This window comes from Varroa destructor, unplaced genomic scaffold (genome assembly GCF_002443255.2).
Source record: "Varroa destructor unplaced genomic scaffold, Vdes_3.0 BEIS01000001.1, whole genome shotgun sequence".
Taxonomy (NCBI): domain Eukaryota; kingdom Metazoa; phylum Arthropoda; class Arachnida; order Mesostigmata; family Varroidae; genus Varroa; species Varroa destructor.
In genome coordinates this window covers 33,829,037-33,856,210 of record NW_019211454.1, presented here as the reverse complement: position 1 = coordinate 33,856,210, position 27,174 = coordinate 33,829,037, and the positions used below count along the sequence as shown (strand labels likewise).

The window sequence follows — 27,174 nt, the reverse complement described above, 5'->3', positions numbered from 1 at the left end:
TCGCCCCTTCGCTCGTTTGATATGTAAGAGAAAGTGATGAAAGAAGATTCGGAATAGGGTTCGGTCGACATTCAACAAAGAAACTGCAGAGCCCATTTGTGCCTCAAAAATGGAAGGAAGGCGGGCTAGGTGGAGTTCAAACGAACGCTCCAGTCCGAAAGCCAGGAACCAAACAGGAGCAGCAAAAAGGTTTTCGGCGCACTAAATGAGGAGAAATGAACCTCTCTTCGCAAATGAGCCACTCGAGAGTACTAGTTACTTGCTCGTTCGTTTCATGCGTTTGAGTTGTGGCCTTGGCGAAAGAAACTTGCCGACGATAGCAGCAACGCTACATATATAATACATGATGAAGCCTGTACTGACACTATTCGTTTAGTTACTGTGCCATAATATATATACTTTTTTTTCGTGAAGGCAACTTCGCTCGTAAAGTAAACCTAACAAGGATACTAGTCCGCATTTCAAGACTAGGTGCATTGTTTTCAACTGTCACATTGCAACACGTTTTAGTCTCATTGTCGCAGCGAGCTGCGATTTGTCAATTCATAATTCTATAAGGTTGAACACACAGATACAAGCGGATAAGCACGAGTAAGTGAAGCCGAGGCAAGAAGCAGCTAATCCACGTAGCAGTGATAGCATTAGAACGATAAATAAGGTTCCCTAGGTTTTTTAGGTTCCGCAAAGGGCGAATGGTCTCCCTTTTTCTCCTTCCGTCGTTTTCTTTGGCAACCCGCCCGCTTGAGCTACGAGAGCGGCTACCGAGTGAATGTGCAATGGAACTCACGAATTTATTGGCAAACCCCCCTCCTGTACCGCAACCACTGGCGCGGATGAAATTTTCGGAAAACTTTCCAAGGAGCTTTCACGCTTTTGTCTGAAAACATTGTACAGCACCGAACCTGTCGAGCTCGACCGGTAGCTAGGCCCGACCGGACCCGACAGCTCTATTGCCGTCGGGTTTCGATGGGCTCTAAAACAACCCATCGGTTATAGATTCGTAGCGGGGAGGGCATCCGCATTGTGTTGTTTGAAATGGATGATAACGATATCATATAGCGTTGCTGTGACTGATTCGCTAGACTTTTCAGAAATAGGGATCAGTGGAGATTTATGCAGTTGGTACTATCGCGGCTACAGCTGCTAGTGCTTATATATTTTCTGACTAACGAACTCCCAGCAGAATTATTAGGGCCCGGAACTCTTTTTCGCGCACGACGAACGCTACCTCGAGTAACGCAACGCCGTGCGGTGCAGTAGTCCTGGACCTTCGATGTGCGACACGGTAAGCATTAACAACACCAAGCGAAGACAGGAACGACGCCAGCTACCCTACTCGAAGACAAAGAGTAGTCGATCCAGCGAATATCCGAAAGGGACGATCTCTTGCGGTGACGTTCCTTTCAAGTCGGATCCTACAAAGGGAACAAGAAGAGCGTAAACTGTGCCGCATAGTTTGCATACGCCTATAGCTTCTATATGTACAGTTTAGGTAGGCTTGACTGTGCTCTTTGCGTTACCTATGATCACCGAGGCTTTTGTACCGTCGCTATAGCAGGACCTACAATGTAGTTCAAAACTATAACGCATTAGCACTTCGATACTTTGTTCACGTCCAGGTAAACAAGTTGTTTCACGTAATAAAGCACTGGAACAACCGAAAGCGCAAAATAGAAATATGGGAATCGTGCCTACAGTCACGTGCTCGTGAAATGGATGTATGCATAAGATAACGTGGGTAGTATGCCCCGAGTTTATTCTACATTTGCCCGGCCTCCATTACTGAACAGAATTTACACAGATTATCAACTGGAGTGCAACAACTCCACACAGTTTTGCAAATAGCTTCTAGACAGCTTTATCTGCGTCTATATAGACCTAATGACCCGATATGAAGTTTGGTAATATAAATCAGTCCTCGTCAGTTCAATGTCAGTGATAACAAAGCATTAACGCTATTGAGTAAAAACAACACTTGACTACGTGCTCTTTTACGTCTAATTGATGCACTATACCTGTTATTTATAAGTCGCAAATCATCGTAAAAATTTGCTGTTTACTAGCACGTTCAGGTCTGATGGAGACAAATATAACAGGTTCATACCCCTTTGAAGTAAGCTTAACATGTCCAACGTGCCCCCTTCCCCCCTCCTATGTATGCACCAAACGCAATTTTTTCTTACGTAATAATCACCATATAATAGTATAGACTCTTGAACATTTTGGCCGTTCTCGTACTCCAGCAACTCAGTTAAGGCAGCACCTGCGTTCCTCGTTACACGACAGTGAAACAGGAGGACCGCGCAGAGGCTGTCGACATTGCGAAACGGAACAGACCTAATGACGGATCGGGCCCAGGGTATCGACGCTTATTCGTTAACAAACAATAAACGAGTGAAATGGCGAAAAATCGTATTGTAGCACTAACCACCGCCGGATAATTAGCTCTTATTCAAGCCAGCCGTGGCTGTCTGAAGTCGTTGCATCGCTTGTAGGAATGCAATGGTACGAATTTCGACATCAGTCGCCAGCAAATGATAAACTGACGACACGTACGCTTACAACAGTAGAAACGTCGGTCGTCTGTAAACATCACTTGTTGCAGGCACTGTTATGGCGCTGCTACTGTTAATAATCTACGATTTCAAAGCTATCTAGTGGCAAACAGAAACAGGCGTTCAAAGACGTGAAACGTAAGCCTGCCCGTTCCATAAAGATTGATCGGTGGACAAGTTAGCAAGCAAACGAACAGGTACCTAGGGATCAGTTTGGTGATTTGGATATGCTAACTCGAGCTACATGCGCTTAGAAACAATTGTCAATGAAACATTACTTGTAGCGATACATAGCTATTAAAACCGTGAGTTTTAGAGCCATTTTAAACGTACCGTAATTCTCGGCTTCTCTACGGAAGTCGTGAAACTAATACGATATGATGAAGTATTCGATTTTATTGAACTTGTCAAATATTAGTTGTGGTAGTGTACCGGCACGATTATAGATGCAACACCCCAACTTGTTATTGAGACTGGTAGAAATGAATCTACTACAGTGTGGTCGTGCTTTACTGACATGTAGACCCAATCAGTTCTAGAAGAATGTCTCGCTGTATATGTAGATATTATTTAGGTGAACTTCGCCGCAGAATTTTGTAGAGTACGCCCATAGCTTCCTCGGTCAATCAGACCGAAGTCAGCTGCAGTGTCACGTGAAATTGCAATTAACTACTTCATTTCCACTATGGAGGCCGTTGTAGAGAGGTATGATGTTCGCAGTTATCATAGTTCGCAGAGAAAAGTTAGCAACCTTTTAGGGAAATGAATTCTGGAAGGAAAATTAGTGAAGGTAAATGAATTTACTCATACAGGATAAATGGCTTTGTTCGATGAACTTCTGATTGGGCAAAGTCCTGTAATATTGCGTCGATCACATACTTGTTTGCTATTTAACAGTGAATTAATTGATGGCTATAATATTTTAGTACCTGTTAGGTGTTGTAAGATTGAACTGCAGGTTTATATATGACATGACTAAGCCCCCGTGCGTCCGACGCGCGGTGAACCACGTCATTTTTTACATTATTCAATTCGTCACAAAAAAAAAAAAAAAAAACAAAACAGATTTGACAGCAGTATTTTCTGTTTTTAGTTATCTCACGATCTGTAATCACTGCCGCACTCGAACATGGCGGGAGATTTACCCTATCTCTAAATTCACGCTGCAACTACGGCGCGATCGTTTCTCTCGAACGCTGCCATTTTCTCCATTCAAACCTTAGGTTATAGGCATCCAATCGTCTGTTCGGTTATTAACTGAACTCTAAGGTATTTTACAACTCGGGCCGCTGTCGGTAGCCGCGCGAATTACTGCCATAGCAGTAGCCGCGCTGTCAAGAGGTACCGCCTACCTAACAGCAATACGGATAATGGATAGGGCCACTACAGCCTCGTCTTACGGGCGTGTCAACGTGAGAAGGCATTACGATAGTGCCAAGTGGTGAATTCGATGTTCTACATTCAGCTACCCCACGTTTAAGCTGAGCTGGTCACCGTGATGAGTGAGTGACTGACTCAGTGCGGTTACTCGTAGCTCATGTGTTTCCATCATGAAGTCATTTATCTGCCATCACTTGAGCATTTGCCTCATGTAGTGGCGGCGGTAGTAAGATCAAAATGATTCACAAATGAAAAGCGTTAATTGACTAACTGTGTGACGACAGATTTTCCATTTATATCAAGTGCATCGCGTTTATAGAACGTTTCATACTCTTAACATGGATTTGTGTATTATGGTGTTGTGCAAACGGAACTAGACAATTAACTGTTACCTCATCATTTTTTGAACTTTATATAAGCTCCGTTCACACATTATAATAACTTATTAAAAATATTATCTATTGTCCATCTGCTGCCTAGTATCATCTAAACCCATAAACGTTCTCGTACATAGCAATACAGAGCTACACCCTAAATATTGTACTGCTAGGAGCCAGCTAGTCATGAAAGATTATAGAGCTGCCTCTTGGTCAGCCGTTTTTTATTCTAACCGGTTAAAACCGGTGCAATTTAACCGTTATCAGCATATCGGCAAGCTTCACTGAATTGACAAATATTTTCTTGTTCTAAGTCGATCCCGTTATCTAGTGGTATCAGACACTTGAAAAGTGGCCGGTTTTCTGAGAGCAACAGCCGCAGTACTGCTGGTTGCGATGATTCAGACACACTCACCGCTTACCTCGAACAAATACATTAGGGCGAAAAAGGTAGTCAATATACGCCTGTTTATCTGTGCATAATGAGCCGTTTTTGTTTTTCAGTGATTACGAAGTGTACGAGAGCGGTAGCGTGAACGGCGACGCGTGTGGAGGAGGTCTTGGAGGAGCGTCAGGCCCCGCCAGGATGGCTCCTCCAAAGGAGTCCAGTGCCATGACGGCATCACGGTACTCGAATGGCTACTCTTCAGATCAGCAGAGTGATTCGAACGATGAAGCAGCCGGTAACAGCCACGGGCCAGCTTATCTCGTCGAGCATCTTGCTACTTTCAGGTAACTTGTACCGTTTGTATACACATAGATTTTAATCGTAATAGATCCGTCCACCGTTATGTCAACATAACAAAGGAGTGTATCAAAACATCAGCATAACAATATATGTAGGCAACAAAGACATTTTCATAGCTACATTATTCTATAGCACTTCGTTATATTCAATTGGACCTTCCGTCTATTGTGGCAAGGCGTAAGGATTGCTATTGCCAAAGGTAAGACGACATGAAACAAATAGCCATTGCAATAACATGCCTTTGGCAAATCACAGACTGCCGATAATTAACTGGTCAGTTATTATAGCTGAACAAAAGTTACCGCAATACGATTCAATTATATTTGCGGTATCTTAAGCTGTGTCGAGGTCTAGGGCGATGCGACAAAAGCTTGCACCCAAAACTGGCTTAAAAGGCTACACGGAGAACGCCTTTCGTTTCGTTGATAGTATATCTCTTGATGCCAGCCAGTGCAAGGTTTATGATCTTTCAAATCGTGGGAACAATGGTTGTCCCTCTAAGACGCTGTGGCTGCCCAGCCGCCTCAGCGTCCCCACGAAAATGACTTGCCCGTTTTGACGACATTGGTCATAGTGTATTGTCACAAGCATTATTCCGTCCTGTCATCAGCAACCATAGGTTCAGTCATCTTAACGACCACAACCTCAATCCATTACACATATATATTGTCGATCCAGCTTCTCGTGAGTACACTATAATGAATAATGCCATGTATTTCAACTGCGAATTATGGAGACTGTGGAAAAAATTGGCCTGCAGGTCGTAAGCGTTCCTTTTGAAAAGCTGTTACGTCTTCGTACAGGTTGTGTCATAATGGCTAAACTCACCTAGATTTACATATCACCTGGCGTTACCCAGCTAGCTTTTATCTAATCGCCGCGGGCGTCTGCGGAATTCTTCGTCGTCGCTCTTTGAAGCTGCCATTGAAATGATAGTTCGAAAGAACCGTTTCTCGCGAGTTGTTTACCCGGTAGGAGTTACTCACGTATTAACAGGAACACAATCAAGTTGCTACGCAAAAATCGAACGTTGGGCATCGATATTCGCTCGCCTCAATCTCTTGTCAGTATAAATTGGTTACTGTAACATAATTACAGTGTGACACGGTAATAAGCGACACGGAGAGTGTTAATTGTTTCTAATGGGATTTATTATTGTTGTCAATATGATCGATGTGATAGTGTGGAGATCAAGAAAAGAAGACGCTTGACAAGTTCGGTGGTTATCATCCGTTGCAATATTTCAATTGAACTTCATTGGAACATGGTAGTTTCACTGCTTTGTCTTTTCATTAATTCTATATCTATCAAGGTCAATATCAGCAGCGAGACTAGTAATCATTCATTTATATGGGTTATTCCATTGATTGATATGAGTTACACGCGTTCTCTCGTTCTTTCGGACGTTTATGACCCAGCGACACGCCCAATAACTGACGAAAACTTGAACCGTTCCACAGTTTCAAATAATTCAATGGCCAATATCAAACAAGTCACTTATCTTCTGTATTTATCATGTGCGGATCACTAGACACCGATAACAGGGGATCATAAATACGAATCCGCTGGATTCAGCCAGCCGGCTTTCATGGCGGTAATAACTCCCGTGTTTGATTTCTAATCGTAGATGGCTGATGAATTCTTGTTTTTACGATCGTCCACCGCTAGCAGTAGCAGACGAACAATGTACCCCAGTATGAAACACAGGCTGGGCCAACCAATATTACGAGCATGCAACGAACAGAGCTTAAAGGAGAACCGATGAGCAACAGAATGGCAGAACAGGCAGCACGATGTAAGAACGGGCTGGTGTTCTTCCTCGTAGTCTCCGAATCACCTATATATATATGTGTGTGTATAGATCATTATAGAGCACAGTAAGTCCATACATACTTTACCACCAGCTGTATCCTATACCCGAATCATACTTTGTTTTTTCCCGGATCGCGTTCACGAATTTTCATTGTTCGTCTGCTTGAACGAAGCGAGCCTCGCCAACAACGACACCTATATGCATAACACTGGGAATAACAGTCATATGCGGGATTACCTATGATCACCGTTATGGGAAGCATTTATTCATCCTGACATTGTGGGGCATTGCCTCTACTATATCTAATGTATGCCGTAAATTTTTTGCTAGCTCCGATTTGAAATTTCGCCTTCATACCCCCCCCCCCCCCTTCCTTCTCTCGACACTTTTCTCTTCCCAGTTCGTGATTGAACAACGAACAGAACAGAACAGAAAGTTCATTAAATCCTCAAAAGATTGACTAGCTGACATTAATCTTGTTCCGTTTTTGTCGCAGCGGCATTTCTTTGCTTCTTGTTCCTTCGGTTAGCACCGCCCTTGTGCTTGCCATCGATCATTCGCAACGTCTTCTTTATCAAAGTTTGAAGACAGCGTACGGCACGCGCTCACATCGATGGCAACCTCTCACAATATTTATCTTTACAGGCCATTCGTATGCACGTACGCATTAAGTGCGTATATAGCATACATATGCTATCTGGTGTATGTGATCTATTTTCTTATTTTAAAAAAAAAAAAAGGTGCATATACGGCTGACCAACGATGGTAGTCACTACGGTTTTGGTACAAAGAGGGGGTCCGTCGGCATCGCTTGGATACGCTATGATGTCAGCACTGCTGACGTAGACAAAAGCAACAGCGGGTTTATCTAACCCTACAATGTCCACAAAGATCTGTTTCAAGTTTTGCAATTGCTTTGGTAACTTGTACTTTAAAAACAATAACACAGCCACAACAGCAGGCAGCGTGAAGCGATCTACTGGGCGTAAGATGTGACCGATCGACGGTTCCGTTTTGTCATTAACCCTATTGCTTCGCTGTCTCTACTACGCGCAGCAGCTCTCGTGACGTGGGACAGTCGACGGACGTTTTCGTATTGACGTCCTCTCCCTTATTTGCTTTCTCGATTCGTTTTTGCTCTGATCTTCTGTTCTTTTCCTACATCTTCCTTTCTGGTCTCACGTATTCACCTGCAGGTGGATTTCTTCATTAGTCGCGAATCAGGCTCACCGTTCACGATGTACTAACTATTAGCTTTGAGTTATACTCCGCTTCATTCGCTGTACGAGCGATGACGAGCAGCTTTCTGTGAATCAGCGTGCCAGCCAGGACGTGTGCCAGCGAGCAGCCTCGTAATTCGCCACAATCGAAACAGCGGTACTATTATGGGGTAAGCCTCGGTTCTTTTCCGCGTCGGTCAAGCCATCCGGTGCTCCGGACTCTTGCGAACCGAAAGGAAAACGGCCAGCCAGTAGAGGCAGGCAGCAGCAGCATCGTGTCCGTTCGCTCGTGACGCTAAGGAAGTGCAAGATGCAGCTGAAGGCGCAGAAGCGGCCACAACAGTGGACCTTCTTTGGTGACGTGGACACCGGCGATTCAACGACAAATCGACCAGTTCGATACTAGAGACGTAGGATGGGGCAGCTGACAGACAGAGGGTCTTGAACACGCATGCACTAGATGTTCACCCATCGCGCCTCACCGACTGATAATTGCTTGGTCCTATTCAAATACAGCCAGAGCAACGATTTCTGAGAACGATTATCATCATATATCCAAGTTAAGATGTAGATATCAATACGGATTTACGATCATCAATCACCATTTACAGCATCGTAAGATAGGGTCGCAGAATTCACACTGCCTACATTGTGCCTATAATAGTTGTGAAATTAAGAAAACGTTCACTTCGATTGATAATTACAAAAGTTTTTCCCTTCGAATTACACTAACCCCGAATTCGAGTACACTGAAAAAATCTTCAAATGTGATTGGTTCATCGATTTTAGAATGGATCGTTATTATTAACTGGTTAGTTGTTGCTAAGGGATAAGTCACTTATTCTAGCTTATTCTAATTGCTTGCCCATTATGGCTGAGAAGTTTTATCCGTAACAAAAAAGCTTTTACCACACTTCTGATATTAGAATCGGGGTTCATTGTCCTGCATCTAAAAACGGTTCTCCACAGGCGCTCGGGTGCTTAGGCAAGGTTAACTTGTGACCTAACTTTATAGTGTAGAACTTCTCAGCAAACCTTGTTCTTTTCCTAATCCTATTCAAGCGGTCCTCCACCAATTTATTGAAGGGTTTGAAGGGCGAATTTCATGTTAGAGTCAGGGCGAAGGATATACCAACTAAATGGATAACCCTACAGCGAACGTATCCTGTGCTTCCTTTTCTCTTATGTTTAGCAATAAAAGGCCCGCAGTCATTGCCAGTACTCCTGTGTTCCTGTTTACAGTTTAGAAGTGCTGTGAAATATAACACAGTTGCCGCTAAAGACCATTATTCGGCTTCCGTAGCGTTTTCAGCCATGCGATTAGATGGGGATTCTATTAATCAATAGGTAGCTAGCTACCAGATGTCAATTTTAGGCAGGCAGAAAACAACCAGCGCACTGATGCTGTAAAAAAATCTAAGTTGTACGATGTCGCGGAGAGCTAGAGAAGGCAATTACAGGAAAAACCTGCGAATGCTGCACGCGTGCTGGAGCTCTAGCCTTACTTGGTACTCGTACCAGCGACACGCCATTATATCCTCTCAACCCTGTTTACCACTTTACTGAAAATCTGTGAAAAGAAATATACAACAGGAAAAATAGAAATAAGTACGATGAGGCCGCACTTGGCGTCCATGAAAACGCTATGGATGACGTGTTCCACTTCTACCCTCTGAGGCAACAGAACTGTCGGTTCCTCTCAGTCGTGACGATCGCTGCCGATGTCGCCGGCAGTTTTGCTTTAGCCTCGAGAATAGTATAGCTAAGTGAGATGGATGAAGACGTTAGAACTAAGGTTCGACTCGCCCCTACGGCTGCTGATTTACATATATATTGCTGTTAAGCTAGTGTTAGCGCGAAGGAGAACCGGCGACCGAGCTACGATTTAATAGGGTGACGAACCGACATTTTGCATACATTAAAATGGAGAGCTCGGCGGGCATGACAGGGGCGTGGGAGCTAGCACCGTGGTGTTGGTGTCGCAGCTTCCACAGCCATTCATCGCGCTCTTCCGGCTCTCGGTCTACCGAACAAAGCCTCCCCTTTCCCCCTTCGAAAAAGAAGTCGACTAGCCCGCTCTTCTCTGTGGGCTCGTATGTTCGCTCCTTAGTTCCATACTCAAGAAAACGTTGCTAGTTCTGCTGTCCGGGCGCCGTGTTCCCGTCGGGCTGGAGCTCGACACTAGCTAGAGCCCACTGGGCCGACGACCCAAGCGCAGCCATTCGCCAATCAACGCAGTTCAACCAACTGCCCTCCATATAGCAGTGTATAATAAAACTATTGTTTATCGACCAACAGCTATTGTGGGCCTGGCTCACTCTACTAAATTCCAGTCACCACGTGCTCTAAAGCCAGAACGAGTACTCCTGTGTAGACGGACGGGCGGGCGGACGGCAATCAACGTCTGTAAAGCAATTTCTTAAACAATTTCATAGACATGCATAATATTAATGAGCAAATTAACTTTGTCGTGGACAATTTATCCTACTCCATGGAATAGTGGAGAATGAGCAAATGCGAAATAGGGAAGCACATCAATCAATGTCTGATAGGTGTTAATGAACCCAGTATGGATCTGATAATGTTCCAATTTCATATAACGGATTAATTTACGGTAGACTAACGATTGTTGTTTCTAAATGATAACGAGATATATATGTAGCTATACAAAAATCTATAATCTATATTGCTAGAATCCTTGAATGTTTTAAGTACTTTGGATCTCGTTTCCGATGGTCCTACAGTTAACATGTTACAAACTTTGCACTGGTTTTTCAGTCGGGACGTCGGGAACCTCTTGCTGACCAGTGAAAATATCGCGATAATACTGTGTTTATCAAGAGCGGCAGACGACTTAAGTCGCACATGTAGTTCGCAGACCAACAAATCCAACAATATCGTAGAAGCTTATGTTAGGGGTGCTATCATACAACATAAAACTCATACTGTTAAATTACCTAGTATACATTGCGTACAGTATAGGACGATGAGCTTGCGGTACGATACGTTAGACACGAAGGCGGCCATTACTTAATAAGGACCCTCGATATCGATGGCATCGAGAAACAATCGACAGCTATCAACCTGTGTCTTTGTTTCTCATCAATCAGAGCGAAAATACGTATGTCAAAACGTAAAAGAGGGCCTGAAACCTGACATTCGCTTTGAAACTACTTAGCACATGTTTGAGCGTTTAATGAACACCGGCACAAAACCGCTATCTTTTCTGCAAATTTTTTTCAACATAAGTTACTATTTGTTATGATATTGGCGTTCTCGCGGACGTTAACCTGCTGTTTTAGTAGGTCTGCAAAGGATTAAAAAAGCTACAATGACAAAAAGGAATGCCTGAAGTGAATGTCCCAAATTATTTCATCCGGACGTATTACGTGGCATTACGTGCTAATAATCGAGTACGTTATAAAGAGAAGGTCATCGTTAGAAAGGATGTGGCGTAAAGGGTTAAGGAACTAGAATCCAGATTAAAATAACGATAGAGATAAGAGGAGAATATTTCTCACTAACATGATACATATATATATATATATGTATATCGTCGAATTTAATTAGAAAGGCCAGGATTTTTTGGTCTCATGCATGTACTTTTAACATGAACGTTTGGCATCTTACTTTCGAAAAATACATGCATTTATTTGCGCATTTATTTATGCGAAGCGTGGCGAGCTTCGATCAATTGTACTTGAATTATAAACTGCTGTTTTTTCCCATATCCATCCGAATGTGTTTGAGACGTTTTTGACATCCCCACCCCGGTCTGCCATGTTAAGGATGATATCAGTCGGAGCAAACATCGCCAAAGACCGTTACGGACATGATAAACCAACAATCGAGAACTACTCTGTTTCTGCATGTATGACTTAGTGGTCTAGATAATCAATTGATCTGGTCCTTCAGTGGAGATTGGATATCTTAATATGCGTATCAGTAAACACTGTATTAGCGGGCACAATGTTTTGTGGTAAACAACTGTGGAGAAGACTTCAGCTTATCCTTTTATTGTAGTTATTCTGTGTGTACAAATCATGCAACTTGTCATTTTCTATTTTCTTCGTTTATTACAGAGTGGGTTCAGCTTACGAGGTCGAGTCGCCGAAAGACGGCTTGCGGAAACTCTTCCAGATGGAGAAGACCAAGGGAATATGGACCCAGAAGATGAGCATTCGATTAGAGACGCGCTGGATGGTTATTATCGACGAGGAAAACGGGGTGCGTATTTAAATATGGCTGCGGTTGCACCATGGAACTGCACGACAAACTGTTACCACTTACGTGCGTTCACAACAGATTAGCCAACACAAATGCAGTGCAACCCTACGACGCTATTCAGTCCTTTTCCTTAAGCTAACCTATATATAACACTCTCCATTTTCATCAGTCCGCTCTCATATGCTGTAGCGTGTCATGTCTCTGTAGCCTTAGGTAACCTTGTCTAGAGGCAATCGTGTGCACATTTGTTTCCTAAGACTTTTTACATCATGCGTCTGCGTTTCGATTCGCTGCCTCTTGCTCTCCCTGCTGAGCTTGACACAGCTTGGAGTGTGAAGTCTGCTCTAGTCATGCGTACGTACACAGATAGACGTAAACAGATGGACGGTAACAGATGGTAAGTAAAGAGTGGTAATAGTGGTTGCGGTAGCAGCAGCCATGGAAAAACCTGAAGGATAACTGTTCTATGGAAATGCGTACGGCCGAGGTTAAACGGAATGGACGGTGGTTGTTAGCTGACATAGCTAGCTAGTGAGGAGGCGTCGAGGAGACAGGAACCTAGCGCCAAGAGGATCGAAGAGAAGGAAAGCACGCAATAAAAAAGAAACACGTGGTTAACACTTGTTCGCAACTAAAAAGAACAAGAACGTTGGAGCTAGGGCAACAAACGACTCGAACGAAAACGTTTTCTTCTTCTTCTTCCAAAGAACAACTTCTGTTATTGCCTTTGTATAGTTGCACAGCTCAATGTGATAACATCAACAGTGAAGGCGTCTCTAACATTAATACCAACTAACCCATTTTAGCTCGATCACGCTATCGGCTAACCAGTGTACCAACTGTTGCTAGCTAGAATCATCGGCACCAATAGCAGCAGCAGCAGCGTCATTGCCATCCCAATTAATCGCAGGCCGGCCAAAGCGTCGACCCCAACGCATCTATTAGGACGTGCTAGACAAAACTTTACCTGCTTCAGCTATTACTGCTTCAGGAACGAACGGTAATCACCCCATTACAGCACGGTCTGTTCGCTTGTTGTTGTTTGCGAAGCATCCGACCTCATATTCAACTTGGCACCAGAACGAGAGGAGGAAGGAGACGAGGACGCGTGAGAGGGGGAGTGGGTGGTATACTTACGTTGGCAGAGAAATCGCCATCGTTTCGTTTGACTTCTTCTGTATAGTAGGTAGACAGCAGATTCAACGAGCTGAGTATTGCACCGCTTGCTTTTAGGCGTGTCCGCTATTTCTTAATCGTATCATCGCGTTTCGTATAGTGTAGACATTCTAGAACCAGTGTAGATATAGCGATTTACATAGAGTGCGTGTGACAAAGGTGATTTTTTATAAGATATTCACTAACCAACGATTCGTACTGCGATTCGTGTCGTTTTCGGTTGTTGCTACTGTTGAGGAACATTGTGAGCATTGTCATAGAAATCCCTGCACGAAGTTAGCTTTCCTAATCAGCTTCGGCCATTAGTGCCAGAGGCCATGTTGCCTCACCATCAAAGAGAGGCGAAGCTGGTCATGAACGAGGACACGCACCGTCTGTGCAATCATTTCTACCAACTAGCTCAGTGTATCATAAATACTAGAACAGATAGTGGTTTTTCGTCTTTGTCTTTTGATACGGTGCATACGTACAGGTTCATCCACGTGCTCTGTACGCCGAAATCGTACTGAAAAACAGTTAGACAGTCACCACTGTGAGCAGTAACGAAAGTCGACTCATAAACAAAAAGAGAGCGCTTGACGGATCCAGTCATATTCAGTGTGAGGTGCTTCACTTTATTAGCGTCTGCAATACTGAATGACGATTGTGAACGTTCATTCAATCCTTTATAAGCCTTAATAAACTTGAAAAATTATTCGATTTTAGTTATTAACAAAAACATTTTTATTAATAACTATCTTCTAAATTGAAATTCAAACTATACCCGCCCTTCTATTTGCTCGTTTTTACATATATATATATATATATATGTAAAAACGAGCAAATAGAAGGGCACTATACCCGCCCTTCTATTTGCTCGTTTGGGCGGGTATAGTTTGAATATATATATATATATATATATATATATATATATATATATATATATGAGATTTTGTACAGGATCTCGCATCGAACAAAAAGGACGCTACTAACACAAATTGTCTTAGTTATGTGGTATTCTTTTATTATATATACCATATATATGATATGGTAATATATTATATATTTGAAAAGTATCTTATAACTGTTTTTCTAACAATCCACTTCGTGAGTCTTCATAATATCTCATTGATCTTATCTCATTGTTTCTCGTTCAGGGAACACCGCAATGCTTCAGTTTGGCTAATTCTCTGACCACCTGACCTGTCGGTCCAACTGTTTTTCTTCATTATTAAATCAATAGATTTTGTCGACACTTAGAACAATGATATTTAACTTTCCAACTTTCTAATCAGTGAATATAGACGTTTCTGTTGCAGATGACCACATATTAAAGCTGAATGGCCGTATAACACAAGATGTTTTTCCTATTATTGACGCATTTGGTCCTTATTTCATACACTGTTTCTAATATTTCCTAAAAATATATTTTTTTGAAAAATTTTAGGTGATGGTTTCACGGGCATTTGCTTTGACTGTATCCTTATCATACAATTTATTTACTGCAATTGGACCGACCCTCACGTCTATTAATACTTTTCGTCTGATACGCTTGCTCTGACTTCTCTAGCAGTGGGGCTAAAAATGCCTCCTCTCGCCCTTCTGCCCACGATGTCGGACACATGGACCGCCTGCTAGACGATTCTGAACTTAGACTATTCAAAAGTGTATCTGTCCAGCACTACAACTAATCAGTATATGTTATCGCGGTCACACGTGAATTTTTCCGTATTAGCTCCACAGTGTTTCTTCCATTACAAGCTTCTGTTTTATCATCTACTATCTTAAACGTTTGTGTCCGTCTTCATACTCTGTTGCCTTTTTTTCCAGTTTCAAGGGTCTTCCTTGCTGCAAATATCAGGTTTGCATAGTCATTTTTATTCTTGTCAATATCATCCAATATTTTCGGTATTTCACTAATGATCCTCGCATCTATTCGGCATTTGCTATAACGGTTTTGAATACTGCGCTATGGCCCTGACTGTCGTTTTTAAATAACAATGGGTCAACAAGTCTCTTTTCAATTTTTCGTTTTTGAGTAATATATGGCGTATAAAAACAAAGATTGGTTTCATCTATTTTTCTAGCTATTGTTTTAAGAACATTATGGACATCATCTCGATTTTAAACTGCTTTTTCCCAGCTCTGACTAAAAAATAATTGTGATCATATAGCCCTTCAAAAAAGCCTATCCCCGAGCCATCGTCCATAATTTCTTTACTGTTTACTATATTGCACACGCTCCTCGTGTTGGGAGTTGCAATTTAGCCTCGCTTCTTCTGTCGAGCCCAGTTTGTTGTTGTCGGTGATTGCAAAAAGGAAGTCTTTTATGCTCTGTTCTATCTGAAAACCATTTTGGCAAGAACCTTTAATGTATGTGTTTTGTTTCTGTGCAGTCCTGCAGCCTGCTTTCTAGAAGGGCACTAAATATTCCCTGAACTAGACCGACGCTTATTATTAAAAATGTTTATTAGCTTGATATTATCTGCAACAGGTTGAAGAGTAAACGTTGCTTTTCCGGCAGAAGTCGTTTGGGAATTCGTCTCTGTCTAAGATAATCTTCTTTTCGACCTCGGTGTCCGTAATATTCTTTCTCAATTCGTCCCTGAATGCATTATCAACTGTTTCGAGCAATCTTTGTTTGACCCTGATGTACACACCTGAGAAAGTGTTCCCCTTCTTTATTTTGCCGTTTACTATAACTCGCCTATTTGGCTTGAACGTTCGACATTTTGGACCTTTTGAATTAATATAATTTACAGTCGCACCATGCGGCTACTACTGCAGTTACTGAAATTTTAGTCTTCGAATGTATTACCACTCGTTTAACTGTAATTGTTATGCCGTAGCTGAAACTAAGAACTCTGAGCTGATCCGTACGTTTTCTGCGTTGAATCTATTTCTGCTTGTCATCCTTTTATTTAGATGCGAGTATTCACTTCTGTCCCCATAGCATTATCATATTATAATCACTTCTGACATTAGAACTTTTCGTCATCAACCTCAAACTAGCTAATTCAAATTGTCCTCTGGAGTCTACCCCCACGTAGTCAACTACAAACTTTGTAGTACGCGAGGCTTCGTATTCATTTCTTTTCTAGGCCATGCTATTAAACCCTTTGAATTGTTCGTTCGTCGGCTTTGTCCTATTATACAGTCGCGTCAACTGTATGTTAAAATCGCTTATTAGTACTAATATGGACTACAAGAGCTTTTATGTTCCTTACTGTATAATAGAACTTCGTAATTCGCTATGTTACTATTAGAAAGGCTGGTAACAAAGTGTTCGGCGTTACAAACAAGCATAAAAATCTCGTTTTGACATGCTTAAATTTACATGAACCTCGTATTGGAAAAAAAACCCATATAAAGGATCGAAGTGCTAGACCCGCGTTAACTCATGCCTAACGGCTAAAAAATCAAACGTTTAAAAAATATATCTCACGTCTTTCTGGAAAAGTAAGCTTGGTGCAGAATTATTCTTTGGCTTTTTTTTTGGGTACTGCTGACTCGAGCTCTCCCTCGTTGTGCTAGGTTCCTGTATCAGGCTGTTATGAAATTATTCCTTTGCTGCACTGTGCATCATAGCGATGAACCTAGTAAACGAGGTCTGCCTGTCTGGTCAGACTGACGAGTTGAGTCAATGTCGACCTTCTTTGGCAAGATCGTTTCAATTGGACAAGTGAAACAGACTTTACGTCGTACATATCCGTGCGCGCGGTGTAGAGACGTGTGCATATTGGCCTCTCCTGTGCTCTCACTTCCTCTTTCCCGATTTGAACTAATTTTCCCAGCCAAGAAATGATGGACGAAGGGGCAAATAAAAAGCAGGAAGAATGAGTTTAACGACTCCCACCATTCTCCGGCGTCTCGGTACCTTCCTTTTTGCACTGCTGGGACCACGAGCAACGAGATATTGTTCGTGCGCTTTCACAGACGGAAAGTCTGTCCTATACCGCCACACGATGTGAGGAGCAGCGTCGAACGAGAAGTACTCGACCCTGCCAGAATGCCATTTCTAATGAGCTATGCGCGCTAATTAAATGATTACTAAGTTATATAGACAGCAATTTTGTTCTTGGAGTAATGAGGCGAATAAAAGCAATTTTCCAATTTTACGAGGGTGTCAACCAAGCCACATGCCTATGTGTCTCTTATTTGAGACGCTATCTGGCGATTTAAAATGTGGCGTCGTTGTGGACAAAATACAGATGTATAACATATTAGAATTAGAGTTCTGGTAGGCAATTTTTAGGAACATGTTGTGGTCTGGGTTCGAACCCGGGCATAGGCCCGTTTCGTGCTGGGAGCCGGAGATGGAATGCCTAACGGCGATACCAGACGTAAAACTTGAAAAGTAAAGGCTACTCTTATTATGGTCGTATTTTTTCAAGTGAGACTGGAATCATAAGTGACTTTGCATTTGCGCGAAGATAAAACTCATTATGCCGCTGAATCATACACGAAATGAAACGTTCAACGGTTGACCGCGCTGACCAGGCGGTATGGAAAAACCCTTTCGTAAGGCAAACATTTCCCGAGGTTTTTAGGTGATTAACCAAGCATTTGATCATTCAGGACAGCTCGAACGACACTTGATCCTATAGACGCCGAGGCGGGGCTTTAAGACGCCGTAAGTGGACGACGAGTGCAAGAGGACAGTATGCGCCGCACGAATCTATGTTCTCTAACGTGTACAGTCATGATGCCAGATTATTTAGGTAAAAAAACTTATTTCAAAGAAACCTCGTGATCTGATTTTGCGTTTTTCGGAAGAATAAAGCTGTGCTCAAATGTTGAAATAACTATTGCTCAGCTGGAAAAAAACACGAACTCAGGTGACCGCAGATGTTTCTTTCGAGTACATAAGTCAACTATACGTAAATATAGATTGTATTCTTTTAGCGTGTGATGTGTCTTTGTTTATGCTTAACTTAATACGGTGACCGATAATAAGCCTTATCAAACAACTCGCACATGCAGATGTTGGCCGGTTACCTTCAGTGTGCATTTAAGCACAATTCTTACTAAATATTTGTAGCAAATAACCGAATCAGGCTGCATGACATTTCTTCGATGGCAGCTAAAAGTACTGAAAAACATCAAATTCTGGACGAATATGTCATCTTTCATTGCCTGACTGTCTAGTCAAGGGTCACTATGAATAATACGAATGAGTAAATGTAATTGGTGAAATTAGCGTGATTGAGATCTAGAGCCACCTTGAATCTAGTTGCTAGAACAGGACCGCAAGCGCCATAAATAGATAATACGAAATTTTATCATCCTCGTACAAATAAAGAATTGAATCATTTTGCTTTTTCGTCTTTTACAGGAAATCGTGGAGAGGTTCCCGATGTCGCTGATATCTGAACCGACAGCGTTCACCTCAAACGATCCGCGTGAACTTTACAATAACATTCTCGTGTTTATCGTCAAAGACGATCAACCGAAAGGAGCTAATTCTGATGCGGAGATGCATATCTTCCAGTGTGTCAGGACATCCGTAAGTTTCTATCAGATTCGCTTCCTGCTCAGACACTATCTAGAGATAGATTGTCTAGTGTTTTATTAAAGTAGTTGTTCGTACTATGATCTTTTATGTCTAGCACCGTCATTAGGCACCGTAGCTAGCTACCAGAACGAAACAAGTGTTCAACGCAGAATTTCAAATCAAGGTCTCTTGACGGGTCCTTTAGTTTACTTGGCAAATGCGTTATGATGGAGACTCATACCAGTTTAGCATCATCCTTCTTTTATTTCCCTAAGGCAAATATTTTTGTTTATAGCGAAGAGAAATAAATTGATAAACGGTAGCCATTTAACTAGCCCAGCTTTATTGCCTATAATTGACCTAAACCTTTCAGCTTGTGGGACAGTGGTTATTGAACATGAAATTGCAACTTCATACGAGGAACAAAGTGAGAATTTAGGCTGTCCCTCAGGAAAACTTCAGGGTCGTTGGTACGTTCCCTGCATCGCTTTGCCATCGAAACAATCAAATAGAGAACTGGCCTAGACATTTTTTGGGTATCATCAGAACTTAATAGTTTATATTCGTGTCATAGTATATACAAGTACGGACATCTACCCGTAGCCGATATTGCAGCGTCTGTATTTTGAGGCAGTATCAGACGACTATGTTTTCGTGCACAAAATTGGCCAGTGTCCAATAAACTGTGCCATTGAGCAAAATCAGAGCAAAGAATAGTGCAAGCAAAAGTTTCCGAACGCTTTAGAGGAATCGAAATTGGAGTATTGTTTGTAACACAATATTTTAGTGATGCATTGAAGCCCATCTGTACTGTCATTCATCTTTTTTTTTTTTTTTCCCCGTTCTGTCCTGTAGTACTTGCGTTCACTATGAATGGCAGGCTAGCTTCGGTTTGTGTCGTTCGACCCTTTCATTCAGCCATTCATTGGTGTCCCCCTGCCCTAAAAGATTCAGCCTTTATTTGTTTCTAATAAAAATGGTAAAGTTGCTCTATTTGCTAATAGAATGCACGTATAATACACCGAAGTGAAGCAAGTTAGTGAATATATAACTTGTAGTAATTGGGTCGAGCACTACGCATCATTAGTATTCCCTTATAGCGGTTACTGTGCTCGTTGTTTGCGTGCGCGCCTGTGCTTTCCAGAAACCCCACTAACTATAGAGATTCGCAAGAGCTCTAGTTACAACTATCTGGTCATGCCGTTCAGCATCATTACTATATTTAGCTATAACGTTTCCCTTATTTATTACTTCTACTGTCAACCTGACCACTGATCGTGTTCTTAAATGAAGAAGGAAACAACAATGAAAATAATTATATAAGCAAATTTACATACGTGATTTTCGCTGTTGTGATGGTTGTGCATGGGAATATAAATTACTTTTAATCCTATAGAATAGAGAAGAAAGCTATGACAGCGTGCATCAAATGGTGACATATACGCTTGCTCTTTGAATTGTTTTCCATTTTGTTTATTTCACAGAAGGTTTGGTGCACACACTCTGAATTGAAAATATTACCTCGTAAATTGTTCGACGTTCTTCTGATCATGCTGAGAAGGGCCAGTTACGATGTCGTTTACGTCTTCATTTTCTCGGACTGTTCTCTATACGTCGTTTGATACTCTATGTATAGTTGTGTGTACGCATATGGATACCACACGCAAAAATTACTTGCTGCTGGTGCCATAAAGCTAACCACAAAATTCGGTGTTATTCTAAATTATACCGCCTCAGCGTTCGTTCTTTCTTTCTTTTTCTCTTTCTCTCTCTCTCTCTAGACTCTTTTCTTCCATCTCTCTTGCCTTCTATTCCTGTTGTTATTTGCTCTGGGTTAACAAAGCCGCTGTAGCATTAGTGATGGCAGGCAGTTGTAGCAACAGCACCGCGCGGCTGGAGCAGGATATACCGAGTCTTTCTTCTTTCCTCTAGCTGTTTGATGTCTTCAACACTGCCGCTGTTGTCGAAGCGCACGCAAATTGCTGTTTTTTTTTTTTTTTTTATTTCTCCTTGCTTTAAGCTAAGACGCCAGCATTTGCTTTGTCGTCGTTGCTAATCGAGCTGTTCGCTGGCTTAGGTACATGTCCTTCTACAGCTCCTGCTTTCCCAATGCCCGATGCTCCTCCATCGCTAGCGCTCTCGACGGTGAAGCCTCACAGAGGGAAACTGTTTGACTTGCATTCTCGTTCCGTTCGGACCCCACTCTTCCATGTGCACGGGAGGCTGGATCTCGTGGGTGCCCACAGACTGCGCGAGACGCCGCTTTATGCGCAAAGAGGTGACGCGATCGACAGACAGACAGACATACTAGACGAAGGGTGAAAACTAAGGGAAGTCTGCTTCAATGTCTCTCTTCTACTCATACAATGATCTTTGTTCGGCTTTTTGGTGCCTTCCGTTTACTTAGATTTCGATGTTTTGAGTCCCCACGTCCCCTGGGCAATATGAGATTCCGTCCTTAAGTTCTTTCTCCCAGCTACTTTACATTCAGGTCCGGCCGATAATACGGTATGGCAAACTGAAAAGAAGAATCGCATTTCTGTTGCTGTAAATATCATAGGGTTATTTTCGTAGTGATTGGCAGTGTTGATATTGACGCTAGCGGTCACGGCCAGCCCAGTAACGAAGAAAAGTCAAGCTGAAGTCGTGACGAAACACTCAAAAGTGTGAGCGCGGCTATTTCTTCCAATGTGCGTGCCACACTTTTCACAGTGTAAGGAACAACCTGCACGGGAGACGTTGTTGAATGCTGCTCGTGTTCTCCCGTCGGTCGGTGAAAAGGCACGCAGAAAAATAGTAATTACGGTTGTCCAGGCAGACGCAAAGATGTCCATCGAGTGATGACAAAGAGATTAAAGTAGGTAGCGAAACTCAACAAAAAAGTAAGACCGTATACAAGCCTGAATGCAACTTCACTGCTCAATGGAGTTGCAATGCAAAAATAAATAGAGCGATTTCAGACTATGAGAAAGTAAGTCATTATTTTATCCATTAGTCATTTGGCCGTAATCCTAGTATCCTGCGGCAAATTTCGTATCTTCCTGCTGTTTTTTTTTCGCATTTTTTTTTCCGCCTGGGCATAATAAGAAGAATATAAGAATGATAAAATCACGAATTCAATTCTGGTACGATTAAGGCAGAATAAATTTCTAAGGTAACGGCGTAGCTCTTTTTTGCTTGCACGAATATCTTAGCACTAACAAAGGTTTGTCAGGCTCAATTCGCACTTAAGGCCGTTTTCCCTTCTAAACGAACCGAGATACTGTCACGTCCAGCAATTTTAATAGCGGCGTGCAGTATAAAAGCAAAAAATCAAAATGTGTTTGTAAACAAGTTACTACTTTGTCATTTGGCAATTCAAGTCCTCGCTGTATCGCATTATTTGGAAGTTATACACGACTCTAAAATATCTGATCTAACTTCTACTCGTGACTTGGCGTCCACGTTTCCTTTGTGACGACCCAATCAGCACTGTAAGAGATGAGTACCGTTTTCTAGAATGGATGGCGAAGCGGAACACACGAAACGTAGATGAACAAACAAATCGCTTTCGCCAACATTTTTCCGTCGAGGACTGACTGCTGTTTGTTAGTCGGACCACTTCTTTGTCTGTCAAACGAAACAAGTATGAACTAGCCTTTAGATAAGAAAGCTGCCATAAGGCTATTTTACGCAGAGTTTCTACATGGCTACAGACATTAGCCACGTGCTATTGTAAGTCACTCACCATTTGAGCAGCACTTATCGAAGCAACACTGGGCTATAGAATTCAACCCGCATCTATTTTTCTTCTGTATTCTGACAATGCTCGAACTAGGTTACCTACAGAAGCTAAACAACAGGTACAATACAAGTAGCATCAACGACTGCCCGACCGAATCACTTAGTACCTACCTATAGCAGACCAGCTACTATCTATTTATCTATATAGAAAAAGACAATGTTGATTCCTCGATTCTATTTCTGGGACGCCATCAATGCCTAATTTTTTTAAGGCTTTATGTATATATTTTGGTTGATCGATTCACTCTGTTCTCTGAACGTTGGCACAGCTTGAGCGTACTGGATACATTTCTTTACATACATACATACATACATACTGCTATAGAATAGTTGATAAGAATTATTTACGCATACTGTATTGGGAAATAAGTATTGACTTAGTCTTCGGGAGTCTCCTAAATATTTTCTTAATAAATTCGTTCGGTTTTTGGGACGTTTTAAATAAAGCTTAGGGACTGTAATTTGTTACTATATATTTTCTGATATTTGTGTGACTGTGTTTCCAGGGTACTACTAAGGCTTGGTCATTGTTTTTCGATATACACTGAATATAGGTATAATAATAATAGTAATTATAAGCACTTGCTTGTTATAGATTTGCTTAAAAACCGTTCTTCAAAACTTATTTTTATTCTAATATTACATGAGCAAAATACACATCACAATGACCTTTTATTCCATTTTTTACATATTACAAAATAGCCATTTCAGGTACGAAAACGTGCACTGCGTTTTTACCTATCTTGTCGAAATCTGCCTAACAATCGCTGTCAAAGAAAGCTCCGGCATCTGTGGCTCGAAAATTGGAATTAACATTGAGGAATATAAGTGATATTTCAATTTAGTTCGTTGAAAGCATTCGAGTGGGGCTGAGATGTACTGCCCACACAGAAACCCACGCAAAAAAAATCTTAATTAATGCCAACGTCCGCAAAAAAATAACTGCATTGGGTTTTTTGCCGCGTCCACGCTCAACTGTAAATATATGTATTGTGTTTTTACTCAGACCAGTTGGCAGTAAGTAAGTGGCATATTGCATAGAACAAACGTTTCTGACATTTTAATATTTTGCCAAAAGGGCGTTGAAAAATATTTTGTAAAGAAGCACTCAACAAGAATGCTTCGTCAAACAAATGCAGAACGAGAAACACTCACCACCTCAAAGCACTAGATAATAATAATTGCTATTCTCTGCATACGTACTACAGAGTTGTAGGCAAATGTTTTTAAATTCCAAATCAAGCCGCCAAACAGGGAAATCAATGATGCTCGAGAATACGACAAAATTAGAGCAAGTAAGTGCTGTCATCGACCTCACTCGTACCAATTGTCTTAGTTGACAGGAGTGGAGTAGGTAAACAGGGCAAGAAGAGGGTAAATTTGAAGTAAAGGAGGGGAGGGGAGGGGCAATGAGAGGCTACGAAAAATAGAAGTGATGCTGGGCTGTTGATTCGTTTCATCATTCAGTATTCCCCCTGCCTCTCGCCACGTTGATTAGTTGCTTTAGTGCAAAGTGGTGGCAACGAAAGTGATACTTAACAACTCTAAGAGCCGCCCTCTATTGAAACATGTCGCCTCTTTATAGCTTGCACCAACTGTAGGCGCCCAGTGAACTCTTTTAATCTAAGTAGCGGGGATATTACGCATAATTGGAAAAACTAAATAAACAGCACCTTCACTCAGAACACACTCATTTCCGTTGTACTGTGTCACTTCAGCTTTCGGTTTCCTCGCTATAAACCACTTCTGTCATATGAAAATGTATAATGAAAGAAAATTTCTATTTGCGTTTTGATCCTCGCGTCATTCAAGCAATAGCAAACTGAGCACAACCACTTTTATCACGTGTCCCTATGTCTTTTCCAATTCCACATTTTTTGCCTAAAGTATTTTTTCAAAACGACCTCCGGTCGGTACCCGCTTGCCCCGCGACTGTTCGCGATCTCCTTTCGTTGCAGCCTAATTCTAGGAATAAGCATAAAAAACGAGGAAAACACTTGGCTTATTTTCGCGAAGGTATCTGTTATCGGTTTGCTGTGATTACGATTATAGCGGTCTGTTCCCTTTCGTGAATTTTTGAGAATACCACATAGTGTCGGCAGGTTCTACGGATGCATTACAACAATGGAAAATACAATAAGATGCAACATCTGGAGTAAAAATGCGAACAAGCATGGTAAAATGGCGAAGTTTATTGAAGTTTGTTGTCCAGTGTTCAAGCCGTTCAACATATGCGAGCACGTCCGAATTCGGACTCAAACGACCATGTGTCTGTAAGTCTAGTAAATAAACGGGAACTATCTCATCGGAGTTGAGAGAGTTACGTAGGTAGGCCTCTCATACTGACTATCCTGGAATTTTTCGAAATTGTACAAGAACAGTATCATCAGTTTGCCCTGACGCCTGCAGTCCCTGAACTTCCCCGTTGGTCCGAATCCATCTCGCAAGCTTCTCTCGCACTTCGTTCATTCCGACATACCATATTGGTTGATGTTGCAGATTCCGGCTGGATAACGAATTATTTAAGTAGTACTTGTGCATGGTCGTGACGCGACCACGTGTCCGCGTTGGGAACGGCTTTAACACGAAAAAGCACCCTCATTCATTATCGATTCATCGATGCTACGGGTGGCCTTACTAGTCCTTGCGAGTGCGAGACACAGGAAGTGAGGGGAGGAAAGCGGGACAACGATTGTGTTAATCCTGCAGCCTGCTCGCCGCTACCAGTTGCATTGCTTTCCTGCGTCGCTTCGTCACAATCGCTGTTATAGTGTTATGGGTACAGTGACCCTCGAAGGAATGAGATAGACTATACTGCCGTTACAGCTGGTTACGATCAGTCGGGCCGAGAGCTGCTTGGAATACAGATGCATGCGTGCACGGCTGTGGACCTAAATATACAGAAATATTCAGATACCTCTGCAAGCAGCAGGCAACAACGGAAAGTGTTGCAACACTCGAAAAAAAGAGGTGCCGCACGTCCATTAGAACAACTGATCATATAAAATAATATATAATTGTAACAAAAAAAAACTTGCAAAGAAGTCAGTGTTCTTCGATGACAGCCATAGATAATGAGCGATGGCTGTTGTCGTAGAAATTGTCCTTTTCTCTTAATTATGAAAAATATATATAATGATCACTATAGCTGCAACAAATAGTAGGTCTGCCAGTGCTTGTTTTTCTTCTAAATACATGCGTGCAGTGTTCGAGCTCGTATATTCCCGTATGCACACCTATTAAATCTTACCAACTCTTAAATTCAACTGGGTAGGCCATATTTTTCAATTCATGTTTTTTCATTTTCATTCATATTTCGAGTTGCACGAGATCAAAGTGAGAGAAATAGAAAAGCAAGAGGAAAGTACCTGAAGGAAATCTTTATTCTGTATTTTGGTAGACTACAGTTTTCCATACGCTTCCAATGCAAGGGTGGGTTGCTGCTAATGCATTATTTTGCGTACGTGTCGATAGCCGCTGGTGTTGATTTTAGACAGGATCAGAAATATCGGAAGTTCGAAAGAGCGGACGTAGGGGGAGCAAACTCCAGTCGGCAAACAAAGGACGAAATGCCGACAAGAACTTAGAACGATTTTATGATATTGGCAGTCCCTTCTAGGCCGAATGAAAAAAGGCTGAGTATTCCTGGCTAGCGTTCGCTTTCCATAACAATGACGCTGATGTGGCTGTTCATTCCATCCTTTCCCCTTGGCGATCTTTCTTTAGCTGCGGCTCGAATTAGGAAGTCGTCATCAATAATTTCTGGAGCGTTTACCCCCCACATATCCTTCATTCGGTTTATGTTTCTCTTCCGTCTTCGTGTCCTTCAATGATGTCGCCGCTCCGTCCTAAGCGTTCCCATCATCCTGAAGAACATTCGTGTTCCCTTCTATATCGACTTCGGCCCCATAACGCCCAGCCGGTTTCTATAGAACAAGTAACAGAAAAAAAAAGAGGCTAAATTGCGAGAGCATTGCATGCTGATGACCGCGAAACAAATCGCTAACGACAACCCTACTAGATCTAGAACAGGGCGCAGCCGCTATGACCTTCGTCTAGGCTCTGTTGCCTTCGACGCCACTATGTGCATGGTAGCCATGGTAGCTACAGTCCTACCAACGGCAACAGGGAGTGTAAGTGGCAGCTAAACGGCTAGCGTACATGATTATCAGGATCATGAAGGACACTAAGCGCAAATTAAGGGATAGAACATGCTTAGCTACTGCTACTTCCGGTGTTTATTCGCTATCGTGGCTTAATCGCCGACTACAGAGCACTCGTTCATTTAGGCTTCTATTTGTGCTGCTGCTGATACTGCAAGTAGCGTAGGATTGTCACAGTAATATGAATTATCATCCACCACCGCTCTATGCTGTAACTAGGCTCCTAGCACACAAAAATGGTGCTAATAACAACTCCTTC

At 42.1% G+C, this 27,174-nt stretch overlaps 1 protein-coding gene across 17 annotated transcripts in view; it reads left to right on the top strand.

Annotated features, from left to right (window-relative positions):
* The window catches only part of LOC111255315 (uncharacterized), a 138,409-nt gene that overhangs the window by 85,066 nt on the left and 26,169 nt on the right, over window positions 1–27,174 (top strand). For 12 of the 17 annotated variants that reach the window (XM_022817161.2, XM_022817160.2, XM_022817162.2 and 9 more), the window contains 3 exons: window positions 4,817–5,044; window positions 12,176–12,320; window positions 18,811–18,981. In XM_022817161.2, coding sequence (XP_022672896.1) covers window positions 4,817–5,044; window positions 12,176–12,320; window positions 18,811–18,981 — 544 coding nt within the window. Of the gene's footprint in view, window positions 1–2,644; window positions 2,753–2,841; window positions 2,861–3,225; window positions 3,261–3,820; window positions 4,162–4,816; window positions 5,045–12,175; window positions 12,321–18,810; window positions 18,982–27,174 lie in introns of those variants that run through there. The other 5 variants (XM_022817169.2, XM_086991079.1, XM_086991050.1 and 2 more) reach the window with 5 other exon arrangements.